We start from the raw sequence: 27,979 nt of genomic DNA, 5'->3' as shown, positions 1-27,979 counted from the left end.
GTTTTGTTTTTTTCTCCATGCTGTTAAGGAGAGCCTTTCTTGATGCTTAGTGCTTATTTAGGGACGATGAAGTAAGCCACTCACTATGCAAATCAAAGATTCACTTATAAGATTAAATCTTCTAAGTTTCTCAAGGATTCTTTTTCCCAGTATTTAGCAACTCCCTCCTTTCTTTTTTCCTATGGAAACAAACTTTTTTTTTTTATCCCCAGGAATATAGTGACATTTACTTCCTTTTTTTTATTGTAATAACATATAGATAACATAAAATTATCATTTTAACCATTTTTAAGTGTATAGTTTTGTAATATTAAGTACATTCATTGTTCTGCAACCATCACCACCCTCTGCGTGCAGAATTTTTCATCTTGCAAAACTGAAACTCTGTACCTATCAAACACTAACTCCCCTGGGAATCCCTGGCAGTCCAGTGGTTAGGACTCAGCCCTTTCACTGCCGCAGCCCAGGTTCAATCCCTAGTCGGGAAACAGAGATCCCGCCAAAAAAAACCCAGCATCACACACACACACACACACACACACACACACACACACACACACACACACCATTTTCCCCCTTCCCAGCCCCTGGCAAGGAGCTTCATAAAAGGAACCTTACTTCTGTGACTGACTTATTTCACTTAGCATAATGTATTCAAGGTTCATTCATGTTATTTCAGTGTGTTTAAAATTTCCTTTATTTTTAAGACGGAATAATATTTCACTGTATGTACTATATATATGTATATATATATATATTTTTTTAATCCGTTCATTTGTTGATGAACACTGGGATTGCTTCCACCTTTTGGCTGTTGTGAATATGCTGCTATAAACATGAGCGTTCAAGTATCTCTTCAGGTCCCTGCTTTCACTTCTTTTGAGTATATACCCAGAAGCAACATTGCTGGATCATATGGTAATTCTATGTTGAATTTTTTGCCATATCATTTTCCACAGTGTACACAAGGGTTCTAGTTTCTTCACATCCTTGCCAATACTTATATTCTTTTTTCTTTTTTTGTTTTTGATAATAGCCATCCTAATGAGTGTGAAGTGGTATCTCATTGGGTTTGATTTGCATTTCCTTATGACTACTTATGCTGAGCATCTTTTCATGTGTATTGACCATTTGTGTATATTCTTCAGAGGAATGTCTATTTAAATATTTTGCCCATTTTTATCTTTTTTTGTTGGTGGTGTTAAAAGTATAGGAGTTCTTTATATATTGTGGATATCAGTCCTTTGTCATTGTCAGATTCATGATTTGCAAATATGTTCTCCTGTTCCATGAGTTTCCATTTCACTCTACTGATAATGTCCTTTGTACAAAAGTTCTTTAATTTTGATGAAGTTCAACCGATCTGTTTTTTCTTTTGTTATCTGTGCTTTTGGTGTCCTAAGAAATCATTGCCAAATCCAATGTCATGAAAGTTTTCCCCTGCATTTCCAAATTTTTTTAGCTCTATAATCTCTTTCACATTTTTAAAAAAGACTTTATTGAATTTGTTACAATATTGCTTGTTTTATGTTTTGGTTTTTTGGCCCTGAGGCATGTAGGATCTTAACTTCCTGACCAGGGATCTAACCCGCACCCCCTGCATTGGAAGGTGAAGTCTTAACCACTGGACCTCCAGGGAAGTACCAGCTTTTACATTTTTAAGCTGACCTTAGATGTAAGGTCTCCCCCGCCCCCCACATAGGTTTAAGTAGTTACAAAGGGATCATTTCTGTCATTTTTTAAGGTTGACATTAAAAAATAAAACTATTACATCACACTTTTATAAGTATACACTGGAATGTAAAAATTATAGTTATTTGATACCTGTCTTGAAACATTAAAAATTAATAAATGGGGCTTCCCTGGTGGCGCAGTGGTTGAGAGTCCGCCTGCCGATGCAGGGGACACGGGTTCGTGCCCCAGTCCGGGAAGATCCCACATGCCACGGAGCGGCTGGTCCCATGAGCCATGGCCGCTGAGCCTGCGCGTCTGGAGCCTGTGCTCCACAACGGGAGAGGCCACAACAGTGAGAGGCCTGCGTACCGCAAAAAAAAAATTAATACATGAACGAGTTCTCTTAGTAGTCAGAAATTTTACCTTCTTTTTTTTCCCTCTTTTAATTTGTATTTTCAATCCACTTAACCCACAGCATTTTATCTTGATATATTTTCATGCTTGAAAGTCAGTTATTAATTATCCTTTCATACTTATAAAACAAAAGTTGGATTTTTTCCACTTTTCCGTGATGACAGAGCTCCAAGAAATAAAATTTTTGTGTATTGAATTATCATTATTAACATTCAATTGATCAAAACAACAAAAAGGTATCTATTTTGATTAAAAATGATTAAACATAGGAAGTAATCTTTTATTAGGATTTCATGGGGTTTAAGTCTCCCTGCCCACCCAGTTAGTTTAAGTATCTGTAGATGAATCTCTTTTTTTGTTTTTTTGTTTTTTGATTTTTGTTTTACATCTTTATTGGAGTATAATTGCTTTACAATGGTGTGTTAGTTTCTGCTTTATAACAAAGTGAATTAGTTATACATAAACATATGTTCCCACATCGCTTCCCTCGAGTCTCCCTCCCTCCCACCCTCCCTATCCCACCCCTCCAGGCGGTCACAAAGCACCAAGCTGATCTCCCTGTGCTATGCGGCTGCTTCCCACTAGCTATCTACCTTACGTTTGGTAGTGTATATATGTCCATGCCTCTCTCTCGCTTTGTCACAGCTTACCCTTCCCCCTCCCCTGTGGATAAATCTTACTTATTGCTGAAGAGTGTTTTGTCATTAGTTTCATTGTTTTTATAAAGGTAAGCACTGAGAAACATTGTTCATATAAACAAGTAGATAGTAATGAAGGGAATTATATTGCAGTGCCACTCAGTTTTTCTGGCTTATAAGCAGAAAATCACTTGCCAAACATTTTTAATGGTCTCTTAGCTTGATTAGGTCTCCTTTCAATTTTGTTAAAAGCGGAAGAATTGGAAACCACCTAACAAAGGAAAGGATTTGTTGCCTAGCTTAGTCATTCATTCGCTTAACACCTACATTAGTGTTTTTCTTTGGCTTTAGGAAGGTTTTTAATGCCTTGAAGCAGCCCACAATAGTAAGATTCAGAATGAGTGAGAGTTATGACTTTCTTTTGTAAATGGGAGAAAGGTAAATGAAAGAGGATGCCTTGTGTTAAGATGCCTTCTTAGATCCGTTTTTTTTTTGGTTTTTGTGGGGGTTTTTTTCTGTGGTACGCGGGCCTCTTACTGTTGTGGCCTCTCCCGTTACGGAGCACAGGCTCCGGACGTGCAGGCTCAGCGGCCATGGCTCACGGGCCCAGCCGCTCCACGGCATGTGGGATCTTCCCAGACCGGGGCATGAACCCGTGTCCCCTGCATCGGCAGGCGGACTCTCAACCACTGCGCCACCAGGGAAGCCCTTAGGTCCATTTTAAGAAAAAGTACACATGGAAGTTGAGAGAGTGGAAATAGATACCCTTACAATTTTCCTTGGAAAGTCTTACGTTACACTACACCCATCTAAGATGTAGGTAGGTATTCATCTAAAAAATAATACACCTGCCTAAATGTATAGGTATTCTTTTTTGAAACATCCTGAAATATAGGCACACTGATAAAAGTAACAAATCATACGTATCACTTAATACCTTATGAAGAAACTAATTTTTTTAATTGTCCTTTCGTGCCTTTAAGAACGTGTCTAATTCTTGCACAGATCCTTGTGGTGTAAATATCCTTACTTTACCTTTGAACCAATCAAATATTCTTCCTGAAACAAAATTAAATGACAAAATATCCTAATAAAATATAATGAAATGACCAGGTAAAGCCAGCCTGAGGCGCATGGGGTAAGGGGGCACTGATGTTTTATTGTTTTTTAAAAAAAACACTGCCTGTTTTTCTAAAATTATAAGTTTTTAGAGTAGTAAGACATAGGATTATAGAGTTGTTAGGTACATTTGCCTTCTCTTCTAACGTAAAAGTATCCTCTGTATGATTTCTAAGAGGCATGTATGAAATTTTGAATACTTTATGACAGAACCTCTGTAGCTCATAAAGCAACCCAGTAACTTAGAGAGCCTGTAGTCTCTTGAGCAAAAATAAAGTTAAATAGAGCTCTGTGGTTTTTACAAGAAATAAACGTACCTAAACAGTCTCTAAATTCATTTTTTACATTATGTGGGTGAAATTGTGTGAGATAGTAATAACTCCTTTTTGTCATCCAAGCCAAATTACACTTCTGACAGTCCAGTCATTTTAGGGTTGTTTCCAGTGGTTTCATGGTGTATGCGTATCTTTCTAATTTCTGTAGCCTTAAAATAGAGGAGTATTTACCGTTATGAACTATTACAACTTTTTATCAGTGGTAGAAAATTTCACTGGAGACTACTTGTTGTGAAGTAGAACTATAAAACATTAATAAATCTTATACTAGCTGCCTCATAGACATTGCTCATATTTGTTCATTGTAAAATGATTATTCTAGAGATTAATTATTTTCGTTTCTTGGGGAGATGCAAAAATGATACTGTACACCAAAAGCAGTTGTTAAAACTTAATCAGAGACAAATCTTAGGAGTTTAACTTGGGGATTTGACTGAAGAAAAACTTAGATGTCTTTCTTAATTTTTTTTTAAAGGATGGGTCTTCAGTTAAGGAAGTTGAAACCTACCACCGGACACGTGCTTTAAGGTGCTTGAGAAAAAATGCACAGAATTCTTCAGATTCTAGTTTTGATAAGAATATGGAAGTAACGGAGAAACATACTAATGGCAGGCATTTTACAAGGTAATACAAGATGCTTAAATGCTAATTCAAAATAGTTTTAAAGTAATAATTTAAGATTTGCATTTAATTTTTAAGTGTGTTCTTGACTGGTCATCAAGAGTCCAGGCTGTAAAATGTAATTTATTTGAGATGAAATTGCACTAAATGAATGTTATTGAATTAAAAATTTAATATGTCCTCAGGTCAGGTTTGTTTTTATTTTCTTGTTCAAAGATGGTATCTGTGATATGTGTGAGTGCAACTGAAGAGGTTGGTTGATACAGGATGAGTTCTGGGTACTTGAGTAATCTAGAGAGAGTTTATGACTATAACTTATGATATGTGGTTCTGCTTCATAGTCTGTAAAAAACCTTTATTCAAAATAGTAGTTATATTTCTGATTGCTTACTATCAAGTTTTTCATCAATTCTAAGTCATTTATGAATATCTCTGTTGGTATGCTTCTAAGGCTTCACATAGGAGGCAGAACATGGCTTTGTTTTTGTTTTTTGACTTGTTCAGTGGTTCAATGGTTTTTTGACTAGGTGCTTTATACATATTTAAATTTTGTTTCTCAAGAACCCTGAGGTAGATGGCATGAATTACATTTTAATACTCAAGGAATTAATTTCAGTGAATTAGGAAGTATGTACTTCATGGAAATTGGGTTTATTTGGTCCAGGGCAAATTTAAGTCTAACTTTAATTAGCTCAAAACCTTCACTTTTGTCCCCATTTTGGTGGGCTTAACAGGAATTGGGAGAGGGGTGCCAATTATAATAAAATTTGTTTGATGAAATAATTGTTTTTACATTAATTCTTCTCACAAAGAATTTACTCGTAATGACGTAGAAAACTAGAACCATCTTACTCTCAAATAGAATTTTTTAAAAAAATATTTATTTTTGGCTGCGTTGGATCTTCGTTGCTGCGCAAGGGCTTTCTCTAGTTGCAGTGAGTGGGCACTACTCTTTGTTGCGGTGCGCAGGCTTCTCACTGTGGTGGCTTCTATTATTGCGGAGTGCGGGCTCTAGGGAGCCTGATTCCTCCAGCTCCGTTTTTTTCCCCAGCAAGATTGCTTTGGCTTGATTCTTATTTTGTGTAGCAGATTTTCCAGATAAGTGAGGTTGTGCCCTTTTAAGTTTCTTTTTGGTACTGTTATTTTTTTCAATTATATACTTGGTCTTTTGTTGTATATATTTAAATCTGCATCTTGTTTCATCCACTATTCATGGAATACCTACTGTATTTCATGGAATCCAAGTTAGCAACAATTGAAACACACAGCATTATTTTATGAGACAGTAAGAAAGAAAAAAACACTGAAAGTTAAACTATGACATACCATCAGTAGTAAGATATATCCCAATTTCAGAGATGGTAAAGTGGGGGGGAAATGTACAATTTTTAGAATCAATGAAATACAATTTAAGCTACCCCAGTATTTCTGAAACTTGAAATACTGGGGTATTTGAAGTCTTCTTGGATTGATGGGTTCCGTGAATTCTCTATGAGAATTTAAAGATTATTTCATGATCTGAAGAAAAAAATATTCTGAATCATCTAAATTGCTACCTCATAGAGAATAGCCATAAAATTTCAGGCACTATTTGGTACCAAGTAGTACTGCTTTAGTTATCTCGGGTTCTGGAGATAAGAACTGAGTCTAGGGACTTCCGTGGTGGTTCAGTGGGTAAGACTCTGCACTCCCAATGTAGGGGACCCAGGCTCGATCCCTGGTCGGGGAATGAGATCCTGCATGCATGCCACAACTAAGCAGTCTGCATACCGCAACCAAGAAGTTTGCATGCTGCAACCAAGAAGTCCTCATGCTGCAACCAAGAAGTCCACATGCCGCAGCGAAGGTCCCACATGCCACAACTAAGACCCAGCACAACCAAAATGAATAAATTAAAAAAAAAAAAAAACTGAGTCTGACTTTAATACATAAAGGATGCATCTGCTTCCAAGAGAAAGCCACGTGATGTGATGTCATGACGTGCTGTTCAAATGAAGATTTGGAGCACTTCAGATAAAGAGAAATGGATGAATTGAGTCATCATGTTACACAATAAACATAATACATAACATGCCAAACTCAAGAGAAAGCCATAGCAGTCTGAACCACATTCACACAGCAAATGGCTAATTTGTTTCAGCAAAACCTCCAATGTATTCCGTTAATATTTTTGTTGGTAGTTGTTTTTATAGTTTCATTTGTGTAAAACCTAAATGAATTTATTTATATCTAGTTTGGCTTGTACATAATCATAAAAAACTTAATATTGGAAATCCTCAAAAGTCTTTTTCCTTAAAAGGCTCTGTATGTTACTCAGGTCTGTGAAACATTGTGTTAGGTATTAAAGGAATGTATTAAAATCAGTGCTTTTTTAATCCTGATTTAAAGATGAGTGACTTGGTGGGACTTCCCTAGTGGTCCAGTGGTAAAGAATCCACCTTCCAATGCAGGGGACTCGGGTTCGATCCCTGGTCAGGGAACTAAGATCCCACATGGTGCAGGGCAACTAAGCCCACGTGCTGCAACTACTGAGCCTGCACGCCGCAACTAGGGCCTGCTTGCTGCAAACTACAAAGCCCACGTGCCCTGGAGCCCCCCATGCGCCACAACTAGAGAGAGAAAACCTGCATGCCACAGCTAGAGAGAAGCCCGTGCGCTGTGACAAAGATCCCGCATGCCACAATGAAGATCCTGAGTGCTGCAACTAAGACCGATGCAGCCAAAAATATAAATAAATAAACAAACAAAAATATTTTTTAAGATAATATTATTTTAAAAAATGAGTGACTTGGTGTTTTTAAATGAGGTTGCTTCTAAAATTTATTGAATTCCTGTCTTTATTATTTTAAAATAACAATTCACGTACCATTAAAATTCATGATTTTAAAGTGTATAATTCAGTGGTTTTAGAATATTTGCAGTATTGTACAAGTATTGCTGCTATCTAATTTCAGTATATTTTCATCACCCCAAAAGAAACACCATACGCATTATCCCTCCATCCCCAGCCCCTTGGGAACCACAAGTCTACTTTCTATCTCTGTGGATTTGCCTATTCTGGATATTTTATACAAGTGGAATCATACAACATATGTTCTTTCGTGTTTGGCTTCTTTTACTTGGTATGTTTTGAAGGTTCATGTATATTGTAGTATCTATCATCACTTCATTCTTTTTATTGCCAAGTAAGATTCCATTATATGAATATGTTACATTTTGTTTATCCACTCATTAGTTGATGAACATTGGTGTACAAATTTTTGTGTGAACATAGGGTTTTGGTTCTTTTGGGTATATACCTAGGAGTGAATTGCTGGGCTAAACGGTAACTCTGTTTTAACATTGTCCAAAGCAGCTGTACCATTTTACATTCCCACCAGCAGTGCATGAGGATTCCAATTTGTCTACATCCTCAGTAACACTTGCCATAGTCTGTCCTTTTGGTTTTAGCCATGTGAGTATGAAGTATCTCATTGTGGTTCTCATTTGCATTTACTTGGTGGTTAATGATGTTGAATATTTTTTCATGTGCTTATTGGCTGGCCATTTATATTTCTTCCAATCTTTAAAAGAATTACTATCTTTAAAAAAACTCCCTGTATTCACATCATTATTACAAAGACAATAATTTTATATAGTGGTAACACCAGGATCTGTTTGTATAAGACATATAAAGTGGTCTATAGTATTTTTGAATTCTGCCTTATGTAGTTTTCTTATTTCCTATCATGGTGACCCTTTTTGCTGTTGCCAGTTTGACTATAGTAATCTCTAACTTCCTTTCTATGTTTTTTTACCCCTTACCCCTTTATTTTAAATCTATTTGGGGCTCAAAGACCAGGGGACCAAGACTGTTAGAGTAATAAAGATTTGAATAACTGTGCCTTGAGAGCAGGATATATATTTGTCTGGTCCTGGAGTTCTTAACTAGGTCCAGTAATCATGGTTTTCAGGGGGCATATGAAACCTCTGAAGTAATGTTTAAACTTGTATATGTATATGCAGTTTTCTAGGGAGAAAAGATCCATAGCTTTCATCAGATTCACAGGAGTTGACAAAAGTCCAGACTCCTGTTTTGGTAAATAGTTTCATTGGAACACAGCCATGCCCATTACTTCTGTCTATGGCTGCATTCCTGCTTCACTGTTAGAGTTGCATGAGTAGTTATGACAGAAACTGACAAGCCAAAAATATTTATTATCTAGCTGTTTAAGAACAAGTATAGCAACCCCTGCAAGGGTAAAAAGTGCTTCCCTTCCCCTACAGGCAAAAAAAAAAAGAAAAGAAAACCCAGAAAAAAAGCACTGCTTTAGTCTTTGTATCCCTAGCACCTGATAGGGGGTCTGGTTTATAAAAGTGTAGACCTACATGGTATGGAGGGAGGGTCTCCTCTATGAGAAAAGTCGGTGAACAAACTAGACCTTGATCTGTAGATGGATTGCTGAAAGGTTTTTTATTTTGTTCTTGGTTCTTACCTGTGTTCCAAAAGAGATAAGGAGTTAATGATGACTTACATTGTTAGGAGGACACGAGTTAGCTCTTCTGGATAAGATGGTTTTGTTTTATTTTAAAGTGTCCCATTTGAAACTCCATGGGTTTAACCAGCACACTTGCAAATATTGCTTGATTCATAGGTTGATTAATAGATATAGCCTATCCAAGTATGGAAAATTGAGTCCCTAAAAATAGGTTAATGAAACATACTGCTTTGTTGCTCAGTGGATTTGGGGGAAAAGATGAGAGAAGGATACTTTGTTTAAGCTTTGGAAGGTGTTCTTTGCAATTCAACAGATTCTGTATACCAGTTTGTAGGTGGGATATCTGATTCACAAATGTGACTCTTTCTACATGTCATGTAAAGATTGTAGCCAGCAAATGTTCGGAGAAGGAAATGAACATGTCACTAAGTTTGGTAACATGTTTATAGGTCCTCAAGGATGTGGGACCACTATATCCCTGTGGTATAAAACACATTGTCTTGTTTTTACTCAGTGCTTAATAGTTTAGTTATACCTAAATACTTAGGCTGAGGATTTCATTTCTTGTTTTAAGTAAGATACTTTGTTCTGATTAATTCTGTTTAGCTAAAAGTTAATGCATACAGTTGGCCCTCTGTATCCACTGGTTCTGCATGTGCAGATTCAACCAACAGTGGATTGAAAATATCCCCTCCCCCCAAATTCCAGAAATCTCCAAAAAGCGAAACTTGAATTTACCACTCACCAACAACTGTTTACATAGTATTTACATTGTATTAGGTATTATAAGTAAACTAGAGGTGATTTAAAGTATACAAGAGGACAGACTTCCCTGATGGCACAGTGGTTAAGAATCTGCCTGCCAACGCAGGGGACACGTGTTCGAGCCCTGGTCCGGGAAGATTCCCACATGCGGCGGAACACCTAAGCCCATGCGCCACAACTACTGAGCCTGCGCTCTGGAGCCCATGTGCCACAACTACTGAGCCCACGTGCCACAACTACTGAAGCCCGCATGCCTAGAGCCCGTGTTCCACAACAAGAGAAGCCTGCGCACCTCAATGAAGAGTAGCCCCCACTTGCGGCAGCTAGAGAAAGCCCACGCACAGCAAGGAAGACACAACGCAGCCAAAAATAAATAAATGTATTAAAAAAAAAATACAAGAGGATGGGGCTTCCCTGGTGGCGCAGTGGTTGAGAGTCCGCTTGCCGATGCAGGGGACGCGGGTTCGTGCCCTGGTCCGGGAAGATCCCACGTGCCGCGGAGCGGCTGGGCCCGTGAGTCATGGCCACTGAGCCTGCGCGTCCGGAGCCTGTGCTCCGCAACTGGAGAGGCCGCAACAGTGAGAGGTCCGCGTACCGCAAAAAAAAATAATAATAATAATAAAAAAAAGAGGATGGGCAGAGGTTATATGCAAATACTATGCCATTTTATATAAGAGACTTGAGCATCCTCGGATTTTGGTATCCATGTGGGATCCTGGAACCAATCCCCTGCAGTTACTGAGACACAGCTGTGAATTTCACAACAGGGTTCTCAGCCTTTGTTTAGCCATAACAATATATAAGCATAGGTATTCTCACGCTATTTTTTCACTGGTTTTTAGGTAACTCTAAGTATTTACCCTACAAGCTGATTTAATTTTTGGTCCTAGTTTGTAGTATTATATAGGATTTTAAATTATTTTGAATTATTTGCTATATTTTTTTCATATAGGCAGTTGGCCAGACAGCAGGCTGATAAAAAAAAAGAAGAGTGCAAAGAAGGTAAGTAATGTTAAAGGCATTTAAATTTTTTAAAGCATGTATTTAGTATTTTGTTTACAGGCATATTGTGGTACATACAATAAACTCCATATTTGATGTGTACAGTTTGTTTGGTTTTGATATAAGTGCATGCCATCAAACCATCACCACGATAAGGTAGTAAAGATAACCATCACCCTCCAGGATTTCCTCAGGCCCCTTTGTAATCGCTCCTGGCTCCTCTAGCTCCTCTCCATGACCCAAGATTCCTGAGCAGCCACCAATCTGCTTGCTGTCACTGTAGAGAGTGTGACAGCACTCTACAGAGTGCTGTAGAGTATGGTGAGTTTGTATTGTCTAGAGTTTTATATTAATGGAATTATACGGCATGCATTCTTCTTTGGCTTCTTTGACTCAGCATAATTACTTTGAGTATCATCCATGTTGTTGCTTTTTATTACTGAGTAGTATTCCATTATGTGGGTATACCACAATTTTTTTCCTAAGCTTTATTTTAATATAATTGGCATATAACATTGCCTTAACTTAAGGAGTACGTTGCATTGTTGATTTGATGCTTATATATTGCAAAATGATTATTACCGTGGCTTTATCTAACACCTGCATCATGTCACATAATTACCATTTCTTTTTTGTGCTGAGAACACTCAAGAGCCACTCTCCCAGCAACTTTCAAGTATACAATATGGTAGCAGTCTCCATCCCGTTTGGCAGCAGGGACCAATTTCATGGAAGACAGTTTTTCCACGGATCGGTGGGCGGGGGTGTTGGGATGCTTTGGGGATGATTCAAGAGCATTACATTTACTGTGCACCTTATTTCTGTTATTATTACCTTGTAATATATAATGAAATAATTATACAACTCACCATAATGCAGAATCAGTGGGAGCCCTGAGCTTGTTTTCACTTGCCACTCACTGATAGGGTTTTGGTATGAGTCGGCAAGCAATTGATTTATTGTGGTCTCTGTGCAGTGAAATCTCTCTGCTAATGATAATCTGTATTTGCACCCGCTCCCCAGCGCTAGCGTCACTGCTTCAGCTCCACCTAGATCATCGGGCGTTAGGTTCTCATAAGGAGTGTGCAACCCGGATCACTCACACGCGCAGTTCACAGTAGGGTTTGAGCTCCTGTGAGACTCTAATGCCGCCGCTGATCTGACAGGAGGCGGAGCTCAGGCGGTAATGCGAGTGATGGGGAGCGACTGTAAATACAGATGAAGCTTCGCTTGATCACCTGCTGCTCACCTCCTGCTGTGCGGTCTGGTTCCTAACAGGCTCGTGGGTTGGGGACCCCTGCAATACAGTATTACTAACTATAGCCACTCTGCTGTACATTAGAGCCCCAGAACTTACTCATTTTATGGCTGAAAATTTGTACTCTTTGACTAACAATCTCCCCTTTTTCTCTCACTTCCCAGTCCTTTGTAACCATCATTCTAGTCTCTGTTTCTATGAGTTTGGTTTTTCTAGATTGAACATGTAAGTGATATCATTCAGTATTTGTCTTTCTCTGACTTATTTCACTTAGTATAATGCCCTCAAGGTCCATCCATATTACTGCAAATAGCAGGATGTCCTTTCTCATGGCTGAATAATATTCTATTGTGTGTATATTCCACATCTTTATCCATTCACCTATTGATGGACACTTAGGTTGTTTCCCACAGTTTCATCTTTTGATGGACATTTGGGTTGTTTCCATTTGGGGACTGTCACAAAACTGCTTTGAACATTGTGTACAAGTCTTTGTATTATATATATAGCTTTCATTTTTTCTTGAGAGTGGTATGGCTGGACCTATGGTAGGTGTATGTTGTAACTTTATTTTTGTTTTCTAGTATTTTTGAGAAGGGTAAGTTCAAGAAACTAAAATTTCGTTATATGAAAGTGTAGCTGTTCAGTTGTTCATTTTAGAATTGTTTTATAAATGCTGTTATTTCAAATCTTTCTACTTGCTTTTATGTACACATCTATGAAGACAAAGTAATTACAGTTACTCGGTCATTGAGGACTAGAAACATAGTTCAAAAGACAGAACGCTTGCATGAAGAGAATGGTGATGTCGAAGTTCGCCGAAGTTGCAGGATTAGAAGTCGTTATGGTAGCGTGAACCAGTCTGTACTATTTGACAAACTTATAACAAAGTAAGTAAAAATTTAGATCAAGATTATTTAGCTGGCAAAAAACTTTTTGTTGGGGGCGAAGTTTTGACTAGCAGGAGTATTTAATGCATTCAGTTTATGTAAAGTATAAAGTAGAGTGATTATTAGAGGACTTTGTAATCTGTATGTGTATTTAAATTCGTACAAAGAATATGAAATATTTTTACATTAGTAAATCAGTGCTTCTATTAAGGGTATTTAAAATCCCAGCACTCAGAGAATACAATGGAAGAAAAATGAAGTTTTTAAAAATATACTACTCTTTTATTTTTTAAATAAATTTGTTTATTTCTGGCTGCGTTGGGTCTTCGTTGCTGCATGCGAGCTTTCTCTAGTTGCATCGAGCTAGGGCTACTCTTTGTTGTGCGCAGGCTTCTTATTGTGGTGGCTTCTCTTGTTGCGGAGTGTGGGCTCTATAGAGTGTAGGCTCAGTAGCTGTGGCGCATGGGCTTAGTCACTCCGCGGCATGTGGGATCTTCCCGCACTAGGGCTTGAACCCGTGTCCCCTGCATTGGCAGGCGGATTCTTAACCACTGCGCCACCAGGAAAGTCCTAAAATATACTACTCTTTTACAGTTTTAGCTTATTTTTATATCATTTTTTTTAAAGCACTGCTGAAGCTGTACTTCAAAAAATGGATGATATGAAGAAGATGCGTAGACAGCGAATAAGACAACTTGAAGACTTGGGAGTGTTTAATGAAACAGAAAAAGTAAATATATTCTTCCATTAAGGGGATGATTTAATAATCTCCAGTTTAACCTTTTTTCTCTAGAACCTATCCATTTCTTGGTTAAATTATTCATCATTTTGTTCAGCATTTGTTTGATCAGTCACTAATTATTGCTGGAGTTTTAAGAGTTTATAGCTGGAAATATCTTAATTTTCAGTAGGATTGGAAGGCCCTACTGGATTCTTTTAAATAAACATACTAAACTTTAATGGATTTTATTTACATATTTTTAGGGGAATCTTAATATGTACACAAGAGGAAAACAAAAAGGTATTCAAAGAACTGATGAAGAAACAACTGACAATCAAGAAGGCAGTGTGGGTTAGTCTTTTCTCTTGTTCTATCTTCTGGGTTTTATTTAGCAGAATATAGCCTTTTTATTCAGAAGCTGTGACATTTATGGTAGTTTATGATAAATTAGGGTTATCATAGTTTCAAAGAAAAAGTGAAGGCAGGGGAGATAAAAGGGTAATATGTCTTGTTGGGAAAGCACTTAAACATGCTAAAACAAATTAAACTGGTTTGCTTGTATAATACATCTACAGACAGCATATCTCTCTCTACCTGTTTGAGTTAAAAGTTAAAGTTGACTTTTATTATTCTGTTTAGAACTTATTGCTGCAATTTCTTAGAACTTTTATTGAATGAAAATCAGTTTTCCGAAATGCATTTTAAATGCTTGGTGAGGGTGTTTTACATTATCTTAAGTAGATTATTTGAGTTATACTGCATGTAACTCAGTGGCAGCCAGAAGTCCACTATATCAATGAAATTAGCAGTAACGCTATAAACTTTAGTTTGGTATGTACTGGTAGTAGCCTTTAAACTACTTTTTTCCTTCCCCTAGTTGTTTTTAATTCTATAGTTTTTTACTTCATTTTTAAAAAATCTTCATTTGATGTTGCAGAATTACAGATTCTTTCTATGAACAACCTAGAAGTAAATAAATTTTAAAAGGAGAGTCTTTTTCTATTCCCCTATTTTAAAAATTGTTAGCATTTGGGTGAGAAGCCTGAAAGGAAATGTTTCTTAATTGTAGAGTCGTCCGAAGAGGGTGAAGACCAGGAAGATGAAGATGATGGTGAAGATGAAGATGATGATGAAGATGATGATGATGAAGAAGATGACGATGATGAAGATGATGATGATGAAGAAGATGACGATGATGAAGTTGATGACGATGAAGATGAAGATGAAGAGGATGGAGAAGAAGATAATCAGAAACGATATTATCTTAGACAGAGAAAAGCTACTGTTTACTATCAGGCTCCATTGGAAAGTAAGTGCTATCTTTTTTTTTTTTTTTTCCAGGAGAAGATGTAATCAGGTTTCCTTTATCTTCACTGCCTTTCTTCTGTTATTCTTATTTTTCATGTTTTCATTTTGCAGAATACTCATAGCTGTTGTCTTTCATAACTTACCCAAGATGTGCAAGAAGTTATTTCTTCTAAAGAAAGTTAAATGTTAGCCTTGTGGAAAGTAAATAATTGGATTATTTTGAAATTTCATGTCTGTCTTTAATTATTTTAGTTTTCACAGCTTTGTACTTTATTTTTTTTTAACATCTTTATTGGAGTATAATTGCTTTACAACAAAATGAATCAGTTATATATATACATGTGTTCCAATATCTCTTCCCTCTTGCGTCTCCCTCCCTCCCACCCTCCCTATCCCACCCCTCCAGGCGGTCACAAAGCACCGAGCCAATCTCCCTGTGCCATGCGGCTGCTTCCCACTAGCTATCTACCTTACGTTTGGTAGCGTATATATGTCCATGCCTCTCTCTCACTTTGTCACAGCTCACCCTTCCCCCTCCCCATATCCTCAAATCTATTCTCTCGTAGGTCTGGGTCTTTATTCCTGTCTTACTCCTAGGCTCTTCATGACATTTTTTTTTCTTAAATTCCATATATATGTGTTAGCATACGGTATTTGTCTCTCTCTTTCTGACTTAACTTCACTCTGTATGACAGACTCTAGGTCTATCCACCTCATTACAAATAGTTCAATTTCGTTTCTTTTTATGGCTGAGTAATATTCCATTGTATATACGTGCCACATCTTCTTTATCCATTCATCCGATGATGGACACTTAGGTTGTTTCCATCTCCAGGCTATTGTAAATACAGCTGCAATGAACATTTTGGTACATGACTCTTTTTGAATTGTGGTTTTCTCAGGGTATATGCCCAGTAGTGGGATTGCTGGGTCATATGGTAGTTCTATTTGTAGTTTTTTAAGGAACCTCCATACTGTTCTCCACAGTGGCTGTATCAATTTACATTCCCACCAACAGTGCAAGAGTGTTCCCTTTTCTCCACACCCTCTCCAGCATTTATTATTTCTAGATTTTTTGATGATGGCCATTCTGACTGGTGTGAGATGATATCTCATTGCAGTTTTGATTTGCATTTCTCTAATGATTAGTGATGTTGAGCATTCCTTCATGTGTTTGTTGGCAGTCCGTATATCTTCTTTAGAGAAATGTCTATTTACATCATCTGCCCATTTTTGGACTGGGTTCTTTGTTTTTTTGTTATTGAGCTGAATGAGCTGCTTGTAAATTTGGGAGATTCATCCTTTGTGAGTTGCTTCATTTGCAAATATTTTCTCCCATTCTGAGGGTTGTCTTTTGGTCTTGTTTATGGTTTCCTTTGCTGTGCAAAAGCTTTGAAGTTTCATTAGGTCCCATTTGTTTATCTTTGTTTTTATTTCCTTTTCTCTAGGAGGTGGGTCAGAAAGGATCTTGCTGTGATTTATGTCATAGAGTGTTCTGCCTATGTTTTCCTCTAAGAGTTTGATAGTTTCTGGCCTTACATTTATGTCTTTAATCCATTTTGAGCTTATTTTTGTGTATGGTGTTAGGGAGTGATCTAATCTCATACTTCTACATGTACCTGTCCAGTTTTCCCAGCACCACTTATTGAGGAGGCTGTCTTTTCTCCACTGTATATTCCTGCCACCTTTATCAAAGATAAGGTGTCCATATGTGCATGGGTTTATCTCTGGGCTTTCTATCCTGTTCCATTGATCTATCTTTCTGTTTTTGTGCCAGTACCATACTGTCTTGATTACTGTAGCTTTGTAGTATAGTCTGAAGTCAGGGAGCCTGATTCCTCCAGCTCCGTTTTTCATTCTCAAGATTCCTTTGAAAAAAAACAGATTGCTTTGGCTATTTGGGGTCTTTTGTGTTTCCATACAAATTGTGAAATTTTTTGTTCTAGTTCTGTGAAAAATGCCAGTGGTAGTTTGATAGGGATTGCATTGAATCTATCGATTGCTTTGGGTAGTAGAGTCATTTTCACAATGTTGATTCTTCCAATCCAAGAACATGGTGTATCTCTCCATCTATTTGTATCGTCTTTAATTTCTTTCATCAGTGTCTTATAATTTTCTGCATACAGGTCTTTTGTCTCCTTAGATAGATTTATTCCTAGATATTTTATTCTTTTGTTGCAATGGTAAATGGGAGTGTTTTCTTGATTTCACTTTCAGATTTTTCATCATTAGTGTATAGGAATGCCAGAGATTTCTGTGCATTAATTTTGTATCCTGCTACTTTACCAAATTCATTGATTAGCTCTAGCAGTTTTCTGGTAGCATCTTTAGGATTCTCTATGTATAGTATCATGTCATCTGCAAACAGTGAAAGCATTAATTCTTCTTTTCCGATTTGGATTCCTTTTATTTCCTTGTCTTCTCTGGTTGCTGGGGCTACAACTTCCAAAACTATGCTGAATAAGAGTGGTGAGAGTGGGCAACCTTGTCTTGTTCCTGATCTTAGTGGAAATGCTTTCAGTTTTTCACCATTGAGGACGATGTTGGCTGTGGGTTTCTCATATATGGCCTTTATTATGTTGAGGAAAGTTCCCTCTATGCCTACTTTCTGCAGGGTTTTTATCATAAATGGGTGATGAATTTTGTCGAAAGCTTTCTCTGCATCTATCGAGATGATAATATGGTTTTTCTCCTTCAGTTTGTTAATATGGTATATCATGTTGATTGATTTGCGTATATTGAAGAATCCTTGCATTCCTGGAGTAAACCCCACTTGATCATGGTGTATGATCCCTTTAATGTGCTGTTGCATTCTGTTTGCTAGTATTTTGTTGAGGATTTTTGCATCTATGTTGATCAGTGATATTGGCCTATAGTTTTCTTTCTTTGTGACATCCTTGTCTGGTTTTGGTATCAGGGTGATGGTGGTCTCGTAGAATGAGTTTGGGAGTGTTCCTCCCTCTGCTATATTTTGGAAGAGTTTGAGAAGGATAAGTGTTAGCTCTTCTCTAAATGTTTGATAGAATTCGCCTGTGAAGCCATCTGGTCCTGGGATTTTGTTTGTTGGAAGATTTTTAATTACAGTTTCAATTTCAGTGCTTGTGATTGGTCTGTTCATATTTTCTGTTTCTTCCTGATTCAGTCTTGGCAGGTTGTGCATTTCTAAGAATTTGTCCATTTCTTCCAGGTTTTCCATTTTATTGGCATATAGTTGCTTGTAGTAATCTCTCATGATCCTTTGTATTTCTGCAGTGTCAGTTGTTACTTCTCCTTTTTCATTTCTAATTCTATTGATTTGAGTCTTCTCCCTTTTTTTCTTGATGAGTCTGGCTAATGGTTTATCAATTTTGTTTACCTTCTCAAAGAACCAGCTTTTAGTTTTATTGATCTTTGCTATCGTTTCCGTCATTTCTGTTTCATTTATTTCTGATCTGATTTTTATGATTTCTTTCCTTCTGCTAACTTTGGGGGTTTTTTGTTCTTCTTCCTCTAATTGCTTTAGGTGCAAGGTTAGGTTGTTTATTTGAGATGTTTCCTGTTTCTTAAAGTAGGCTTGTATTGCTATAAACTTCCCTCTTGGAACTGCTTTTGCTGTATCCCATAGGTTTTGGGTTGTCGTGTCTCCATTGTCATTTGTTTCTAGGTATTTTTTAATTTCCTCTTTGATTTCTTCACTGATCACTTCGTTATTAAGTAGTGTATTGTTTAGCCTCCATGTGTTTGTATTTTTTACAGATCTTTTCCTATAATTGATATCTAGTCTCATAGCGTTTAGGTTGGAAAAGATACTTGAGACAATTTCGATTTTCTTAAATTTACCAAGGCTTGATTTGTGACCCAAGATATGATCTATCCTGGAGAATGTTCCATGAGCACTAGAGAAAAATGTGTATTCTGTTTTTTTGGATGGAATGTCCTGTAAATATCAATTAAGTCCATCTTGTTTAATGTATCATTTAAAGCTTGTGTTTCCTTATTTATTTTCATTTTGGATGATCTGTCCATTGGTGAAAGTGGGGTGTTAAATTCCCCTACTATGAATGTGTTACTGTTGATATCCCCTTTTATGGCTGTTAGTATTTGCCTTATGTATTGAGGTGCTCCTATGTTGGGTGCATAACTATTTACAATTGTTATATCTTCCTCTTGGGTCGATCCCTTGATCATTATGTAGTGTCCTTCTTTGTCTCTTCTAATAGTCTTTATTTTAAAGTCTATTTTGTCTGATATGAGAATTGCTACTCCAGCTTTCTTTTGGTTCCCATTTGCATGAAATATCTTTTTCCATCCCCTTACTTTCAGTCTGTATGTGTCTCTAGGTCTGAAGTGGGTCTCTTGTAGACAGCAAATATATGGGTCTTGTTTTTGTATCCATTCAGCCCATCTGTGTCTTTTGGTGGGAGCATTTAGTCCATTTACATTTAAGGTAATTATCGATATGTATGTACCTATTCCCATTTTCTTAATTGTTTTGGGTTCGTTATTGTAGGTCTTTTCCTTCTCTTGTGTTTCTTGCCTAGAGAAGTTCTTTTAGCAGTTGTTGTAGAGCTGGTTTGGTGGTGCTGAACTCTCTCAGCTTTTGCTTGTCTGTAAAAGTTTTAATGTCTCCATCAAATCTGAATGAGATCCTTGCTGGGTAGAGTAATCTTGGTTGCAGGTTTTTCTCATCACTTTAAATATGTCCTGCCAGTCCCTTCTGGCTTGCAGAGTTTCTGCTGAAAGATCAGCTGTTAACCTTATGGGGATTCCCTTGTGTGTTATTTGTTGTTTTTCCCTTGCTGCTTTTAATATGTTTTCTTTGTATTTAATTTTTGACAGTTGGATTAATATGTGTCTTGGCGTCTTTCTCCTTGGATTTATCCTGTATGGGACTCTCTGTGCTTCCTGGACTTGATTAACTATTTCCTTTCCCGTATTAGCGAAGTTTTCAACTATAATCTCTTCAGATATTTTCTCAGTCCCTTTCTTTTTCTCTTCTTCTTCTGGAACTCCTATAATTCGAATGTTGGTGCGTTTAATGTTGTCCCAGAGGTCTCTGAGACTGTCCTCAGTTCGTTTCATTCTTTTTTCTTTATTCTGCTCTGCAGTAGTTATTTCCACTATTTTATCTTCCAGGTCACTTATCCGTTCTTCTGCCTCAGTTATTCTGCTATTGATCCCATCTAGACTCTCATTTCATTTATTGTGTTGTTCATCGTTGTTTGTTTCATCTTTAGTTCTTCTAGGTCCTTGTTAAATGTTTCTTGCATTTTGTCTATTCTATTTCCAAGATTTTGGATCATCTTTACTATCATTATTCTGAATTCTTTTTCAGGTAGACTGCCTATTTCCTCTTCATTTGTTAGGTCTGGTGGGTTTTTATCTTGCTCCTTCATCTGCTGTTTTTCTGTCTTCTCATTTTGCTTAAGTTACTGTGTTTGGGGTCTCCTTTTTGCAGGCTGCAGGTTCGTAGTTCCCGCTGTTTTTGGTGTCTGTCCCCAGTGGCTAAGGTTGGTTCAGTGGGTTGTGTAGGCTTCCTGGTGGAGGGGACTAGTGCCTGTGTTCTGGTGGATGAGGCTGGATCTTGTCTTTCTGGTGGGCAGGTCCACGTCTGGTGGTGTGTTTTGGGGTGTCTGTGGACTTATTATGATTTTAGGCAGCCTCTCTGCTAATGGGTGGGGTTGTGTTCCTGTCTTGCTAGTTGTTTGGCATAGGGCGTCCTGGACTGTAGCTTGCTGGTCGTTGAGTGGAGCTGGGTCTTGGCGTTGAGATGGAGATCTCTGGGAGATTTCTGCCGTTTGATATTACGTGGAGCTGGTAGGTCTCTTGTGGACCAGTGTCCTGAAGTTGGCTCTCCCACCTCAGAGGCACAGCACTGAGTCCTGGCTGCAGCACCAAGAGCCTTTCATCCACACGGCTCAGAATAAAAGGGAGAAAAAGTAGAAAGAAAGAATTAGTAGAAGTAGAAAGAAAGAAAGGAGGGAGGGAGGGAGGAAGGAAGGAAGGAGGGAAGGAAGGAAAAAAAGAGAGAAAGAAGATAAAGTAAAATAAAATAAAGTAAGATAAAATATAATAAAGTTATTAAAATAATTATTAAGAGAAAAAAAGAAAAAAATTAAAACAACAACAAACGGACGGATAGAACCCTAGGACAAATGGTGGAAGCAAAGCTATACAGACAGAATCTCACATAGAAGCATACACATACACACTCACAAAAAAAGGAAAAGGGGGAAAAAAACATAAATCTTGCTCTCAAAGTCCACCTCGTCAATTTGGGATGATTGTTGTCTATTCATGTATTCCACAGATGCAGGGTACATCAAGTTGATTGTGGAGCTTTATTCCGCTGCTTCTGAGGCTGCTGGGAGAGATTTCCCTTTCTCTTCTTTGTTCTCACATCTCCCAGGGGCTCAGCTTTGGATTTGGCCCCACCTCTGCGTGTAGGTCCCCGGAGGGCGTCTGTTCTTCGCTGAGACAGGATGGGGTCAAAGGAGCCGCTGATTCAGGGGCTCCGGCTCACCCAGGCCAGGGGTGGGGGGAGGGGCACGGAGTGCGGGGCGAGCCTGCGGCGGCAGAGGCCGGCATGACGTTGCACCAGCCTGAGGCGCGCCGTGCGCGTTCTCCCGGGGGAGTTGTCCCTGGTTACCGGGAACCTGGCAGTGGCAGGCTGCACAGGCTCTCCGGAAGTGGCGTTTGGATAGTGACCTGTGATCGCACAAAGGCTTCTTGGTGACGGCAGCAGCGGCCTTAGCGACTCAGGCCCTTTTAGCCGCGGCTCACGCCCGTCTCTAGCTCATTTTAGTAGCATCCGTAATCCCCTCTCCTAGCGAATAAGGATACAAAGGACGAAACTCTCTTGCCTCTTCGGCAGGATTTTCCCCGGACTCCCTCCCGGCCGTGGCGCGCTAAGCCGCTGCAGGGTGCGTTCATGCCGTGAACCCCAGTCCTCCCCCGGCGCTCCGGCCGAAGCCGGAGCCTCAGCTCCCAGCCCCGCCAGCCCAGGCCGGGGAGCAGACAAGCCTCTCGGGCTGGTGAGTGCCAGTCGGCACCGATCCTCTGTGCGGGAATCTCTCCGCTTTGCCCCCCGCACCCCTGTTACTGGGGGTTTCTTGCCTTTTGGGAGGTCTGGGGTCTTCTGCCAGCGTTCAGTAGGTGTTCTGTAGGAGTTGTTCCACATGTAGATGTGTTTCTGGTGTATCTGTGGGGAGAAAGGTGATCTCCGCGTTTTACTCTTCCGCCATCTTCCCAGAAGCCCTGTACTTTATTTTATAAGTTAGTATAAATAGGATCGCTTTTGATTTATGTTAAAGTTGTACCTTTATGCAAAGGTACAACTATATATGCAAAGCAAAGGTACAACTATATATGCAAAGCTGATAATCAGCTATTATGCATCAGTATAATCATAATGGTTGTTTATGGCCAGTGTGTGTTTTGGTTAGTTGTTGTCTATGCTACACATATATATTCAACAGCAACGTTGCAGGCGTAAACGATTTAAAACATGAACAGTAAAATATTCTACAGTAGATATGTACTAGTATTTTCATGGAAAGTAGCATCATTGTAAATATTTAGGTGAAGAGCAAAATTGTCTTTATACATATTTATATGTCACATACATATAATTTTTTTTTTTAGAACCTCGTCATCAGAGAAAGCCCAACATATTTTATAGTGGCCCAGCTTCTCCCAAAAGACCAAGATATCGATTATCTTCTGCGGGACCAAGAAGTCCTTATTGTAAACGAATGAACAGGTTTGGTTCTGAAATAGTGACTGATTTATGACAACATAGTTGTCTGTATGTTAAGGTAGGATTGTAGAGTCTTAGGATTAGGTGTATCAGGATAGAATTCTAGAATTGTATATTTGGGAGAGTTAGCTCTATGCCTTTGGTGTTCTAATCCCCACTACCACTGACTAGTTTTTGGTTTTGCTTCCACTGATAGGAATTGTTAACAACTACCATGGTAAGGTAGTTTATTCCATTGTTCCACACTAATAATAGAGAGCTACCTTCGCTTCAGTGTTTACTGTATTCCTGGCTTGGTGTTAAGCATTTTACATAGATTGTTTCATTTAATTTTCCCATTAAGTTAGAGTATAGGTTTAGTCTTCTCTTCACATACTGTCCTAGATATATTTTCTTACCATGACAAATTCTAAGTTACATAGCTTCTAGACTTATGACTGTGACCATCCATTTTTGGATATATTTTTCAAATTTGCTCTTCTTACATACTGGGAAACATTAATTTTCTATGACTATTCAAATTATTTGTGGGTTTCTTTTCCTTCTACATCCTAACACTTGTTGCCTGTCATACTTAAGTCTAAAGAGGTAATTCTTGTTATTTCTTCATTCTCCTGAGTAATAACAGATTTTCTGATGCATTAGAATTTTCTGGGTAATAGTAGCATTATAGTAGTTCATGAATGAGAAAGCTTATAGGGTGAAGCCTAGAAAGGCAGAAAAAAATGACACTCATGTGGGGAATGGTGCTTTTTTCCTAGTATTATTAATGTGCTCAGAAGTAAGACTGAAGTCTTATGACTTCAACTATTCGAACAGTTTTTAGAAGCCTCCTCATAGAAGCAGACTATATCTGATCATGTTTTGGCCATGGAAGGCAACACCTCTATAGGTACTGACAAATTTCTCTCTTCTAGGACAAATATGAACCCAGGGTCTTTTAATTTGATGTTCAGAGTCTCAAAATCACAAGTGTACGGTCTAGATTTCTTGTTTCTTCATCCCTTTTCACACAACCAGAGCCCAGAAGCATAGAGTATCAGAAAGACAACCTGTCAGGGCTGCCCAAGATAAACTGCACTTGAAAAGAGGCCAGTCACAACTACTGAAGCCCGCGTGCCTAGAGCCCATGCTCCACAACAGGAGAAGCCACCTCAGTGAGAAGCCTGCGCACTGCAACAAAGAGTAGCCCCCGCTCGCCGCAACTAGAGAAAGCCTGCGCGCAGCAACGAAGACCCAATGCGGCCAAAAATAATAAATAAAATTTTAAATAAATAATAAAATAAAATAGGTAACCAACAAGGACCTGTATAGCACAGGGAACTATACTCAATATCTTGTAATAACCTATAAGGGAAAAGAATCTGAAAAAGAATATATACATATTCTTACATATATATGTATGTATAACTGAATCATTGTGCTGTACACCTGAAACTAACAGAACATTGTAAATCAACTATACTTCAATTAAAAAAAAAAAGTTAAACACACACACAAAAAAAGAAAAGAGGCCAGGGACTTTTGTGATGGTCCAGTGGGTAAGACTCAGTGCTCCCAGTTCCGGGGGCCCGGGTTCGATAGCCGGTCAGGGAACTAGATCCCACATGTGTGCTGCAATTAAGAAGTCCACGTGCCACAACTAAGACCCAGTGCAGCCAAAATAAGTTAATAAACATTAAAAAAAAAAAAGGAGGCCATGCTGTCAGTACTTTTCATAGGCCCCATAGGATATTGTTAAAGACCAATATTTTGATAGTGTAATTTAATGATCTTCAGAAAATGAGAGTAAGGTGTAGTGCTCCCTGGAGTCCCCATCAAGCATAGGGCCCAGGGCAGCTGTCTTGGTTGACTGACTCACAAAACAGGCCTATGTTTGATCCCACAGAAGCGAGAGGCTGGCAGTTACTTTGAAATTTAATTTCTTTTCCCATATTTAATGTGTTTATATTTCTGGAATTAACATGCTTGTTGATTGACTTACCTCTGTAATCACCACCTACGATATATCTTGCAGTAGGGAGGAATTTTTTTTGCCTCTTTGGTGCTTGAGTTCCCATATTTGGTTCACAGGGTATACTCTTTCTCTGTGGAGAGTGTCTCATGTCATTGCGTAGCTCCTTGTGTACAGGATTTTTCCCCCTCCTATTATTTAACAAATGTTTGAGTACTACTATGTGCCAAGCACTATGGATATAAAAATGACTTAAGTCAGAATTCCTGCCCTTGGATCTCGGACTAGTGGAGGATTCTGACTCATTTAAACTATGAACCAAGAGGTTTAATCTGTACCCTGAGTCACATTATTTGACTTAATTACCTTGATGTTGGTTTTGATAATTCCCTTTAGACTTTTTCTTTTTGATAACAACTTTATTGTGATATAATACACATGCCATATAGTTCGCCCACTTAAAGTATACAATTCAATGGTTTTTATTCACTGAGTTGTACAACTATCACCACAATTTTGTTTTATTTTTTTAATATTAATTTTATTTATTTATTTATTTTGGCTGCACCAGGTCTTAGTTGTGGCACGTGGGATCTTTGTTGCAGCATGTGGAATCTTTTAGTTGCAGCATGTGGACTTCTTAGTTGTGGCATGCAAACTCTTAGTTGCGGCATGCGTGTGGGATCTAGTTCCCCTACTAGGGATCAAACCTGGGCCCCTTGCATTGGGAGAGTGGAATCTTACCCACTGGACCACCAGGGAAATCCCAACCACCACAATTTTAGAACATTTTTCTTGCCTCAAAAAGTAACCCTGGGGACTTCCTTGGTGGTCCAGTGGTTAAGACTCAGCTCTCGCAATGTAGGGGGCACAGGTTCCATCCCTGACCAGGGAACACGTACATGCACGGTGTGATCAAAAAAAAGAAAAAAGAAATGTAACCCTGTACTCTTGAGTTATCACTCGCCAATGCTTCCAGCCCTAACCTACCACTGTTCTACTTTCTGTCTGTATAGATTCTGGGTATTTCATATAAGTAGAATTCTTTGTGACTGGCTTCTTTTGCTTGGTATAACATTTTCAAGGTTCATCCGCATTGTAGGATGTATTAGTACTTCATTCCTTTTTATTGCCAAATAAGATTCCATTGTATAAATATACTATACTTAGTTTATCCCTTTATTAGTTGATGGACATTTGGGTTGATTCTACTTTTTGGCTATTATGAGTAATGCTATTATGAACATTCATGTACAACTTTTTGTGTGAACAAATGTTTTCATTTCTCTTGGGTATATACCTAAAAGTGGAATTGCTAGATCAAATGCTAACTATATTTAATGTTTTGAGGAATTGCCAGATTGTTTTTCCAAAATGGCTGCTGCACTTTACATTTCCACAAGCAATGTACTAGAGTTCCAATTTCTCTACACCTTTACTAACACTTGTTATTACCTGATCTTTTGAATGTAGCCCTTTAAACCTTTTTTTTTTTTTTTCAATTTCTTCACCATGGTAGAGTTAACATCTCATTCCTTCTAACAACTTTAATGGTAGTCATTTGGCTTATTAGTCTTTTTACTTTTTCTTGAAGAGACCAGCTTCTGTTTATCATTTATATCCTACTTAGGCAGGGAAAGAAAGCACACATCCAAAGAGTTGTTTGAACATTGCTCTTAGTGAAACTTGCAGCCACAATGTAGGATTTTTGAAGGGTCTTTGGCATACTTACATAGCAGAACTTCAGAAATGCTGCCTTTAAGTAGGATTTTCTTTCTTCCTTGTGATTGCTAACCTCTAGTCATCTAAGGTTTACTCTTTAGCTTCAGTTTGGAGTTTCTGGAACAAGCCTAGCCCCTTTAAACAAGAAGGTAACATAAATAGCACAATTGCTTCACCGGTATTACAAAGTACACATTACTGGTTGTCAAGGAACTAGAACTGGCAACTCTAGACACTCTGGTTAGGTTCAAAGTGCTGGTTCAGTGCTGTCTGTGCCAAATTTTTCAAAAGTTATTAGTAAAATGGAAAAAGGAAAAAGTGAATGTGGGTATATGTATTTAGAATTTTTTTTAAAAACTGAAATAATGGCCTTTTTACAGTGTAATTTTGAAGAACTAGGACTGCCTAGGTTGTGAGTTCAGCTCTACCACTTATTAATGACCTTTTCCAAGTTATTTATCCTCTCCATGCTTTAGTTTTTCGATCTGTAGAATGGAGACAGTAGCACCTATCTCATAGTATTGTGCAAATTAGGTGAGTTAATACCTATAAAATGTTTAAAATAGTATCTGGCATATGTTAAGTTCTGTATGCGTTTGTAACTATAATGTTCAAAAATAATCCCTGCTTTGCACATCAGACGTTGGAAACTTTCTCAGTCCACAAGGTTTTGTTGTTTGCTTATAACTTTATTGGTTTATGAAATAAACAACTGGAGATCATCAATGTGGTAGTGTACAGAAGGTGGATTTTTTTTAAATAGACAAAGGTTTTGAATTATACAGAATTGACTAATTCTGATATTTTAAGCAAGTTCTTTAAACTATGAGCCACGTTGGCCCCGACTGTATAATGAGCCTACTAATATGTACTTGTCCAGTTTTAATTAAGTTTGGTAATATGTCAACCACCTGGTACAAGAAACACTTAGTAAATGTTAGTCCTTTTTATTAATTGTTAGTCTTAATTATGTGAATACCTACTGAATTCACACACAATTATGTATATTACATAATCATAAGTAAGATTCTATTATAATATTAATGATAGTATTAAATAAGTTAGTCTTGCATATAAAACTGCAGACTTGTACTCGGTGGTTTTACAGGCAGATCACAAATATGGTCTTTGGACGTGTTTGAATGGGTAGATGGTGAAGGATTATTTTCTCACTTATATCTGTTTCCACAACCCCTTATCAAAACCCTGGGGCTGCTTTATATTTCAGAATTCAGATTTGGGGGAGCGATTTACAAAGAAAACATACAACATATATAATGTGCAATATTAACATTTGTAGGTGTGTCTGGGCCAGCACTGTATAATCAGATATATTAATTTT

At 38.0% G+C, this 27,979-nt stretch overlaps 1 protein-coding gene across 1 annotated transcript in view; it reads left to right on the top strand.

The window, feature by feature from the left end:
- The window catches only part of ATAD2 (ATPase family AAA domain containing 2), a 71,156-nt gene that overhangs the window by 7,717 nt on the left and 35,460 nt on the right, over positions 1-27,979 (top strand). Inside the window, exons 2-9 of the mRNA XM_065895228.1 lie at positions 4,656-4,804; positions 10,997-11,046; positions 13,029-13,194; positions 13,822-13,924; positions 14,179-14,266; positions 14,985-15,026; positions 15,102-15,224; positions 22,847-22,964. Of these exons, the coding sequence (XP_065751300.1) occupies positions 4,656-4,804; positions 10,997-11,046; positions 13,029-13,194; positions 13,822-13,924; positions 14,179-14,266; positions 14,985-15,026; positions 15,102-15,224; positions 22,847-22,964 (839 nt within the window). The remainder of the gene's footprint in view (positions 1-4,655; positions 4,805-10,996; positions 11,047-13,028; positions 13,195-13,821; positions 13,925-14,178; positions 14,267-14,984; positions 15,027-15,101; positions 15,225-22,846; positions 22,965-27,979) is intronic.

Source organism: Phocoena phocoena, chromosome 17 (assembly GCF_963924675.1).
Source record: "Phocoena phocoena chromosome 17, mPhoPho1.1, whole genome shotgun sequence".
Taxonomy (NCBI): Eukaryota; Metazoa; Chordata; class Mammalia; order Artiodactyla; family Phocoenidae; genus Phocoena; species Phocoena phocoena.
The sequence above is the reverse complement of the archived record's forward strand: the minus strand, read 5'-3'. Positions and strand labels throughout refer to the sequence as shown.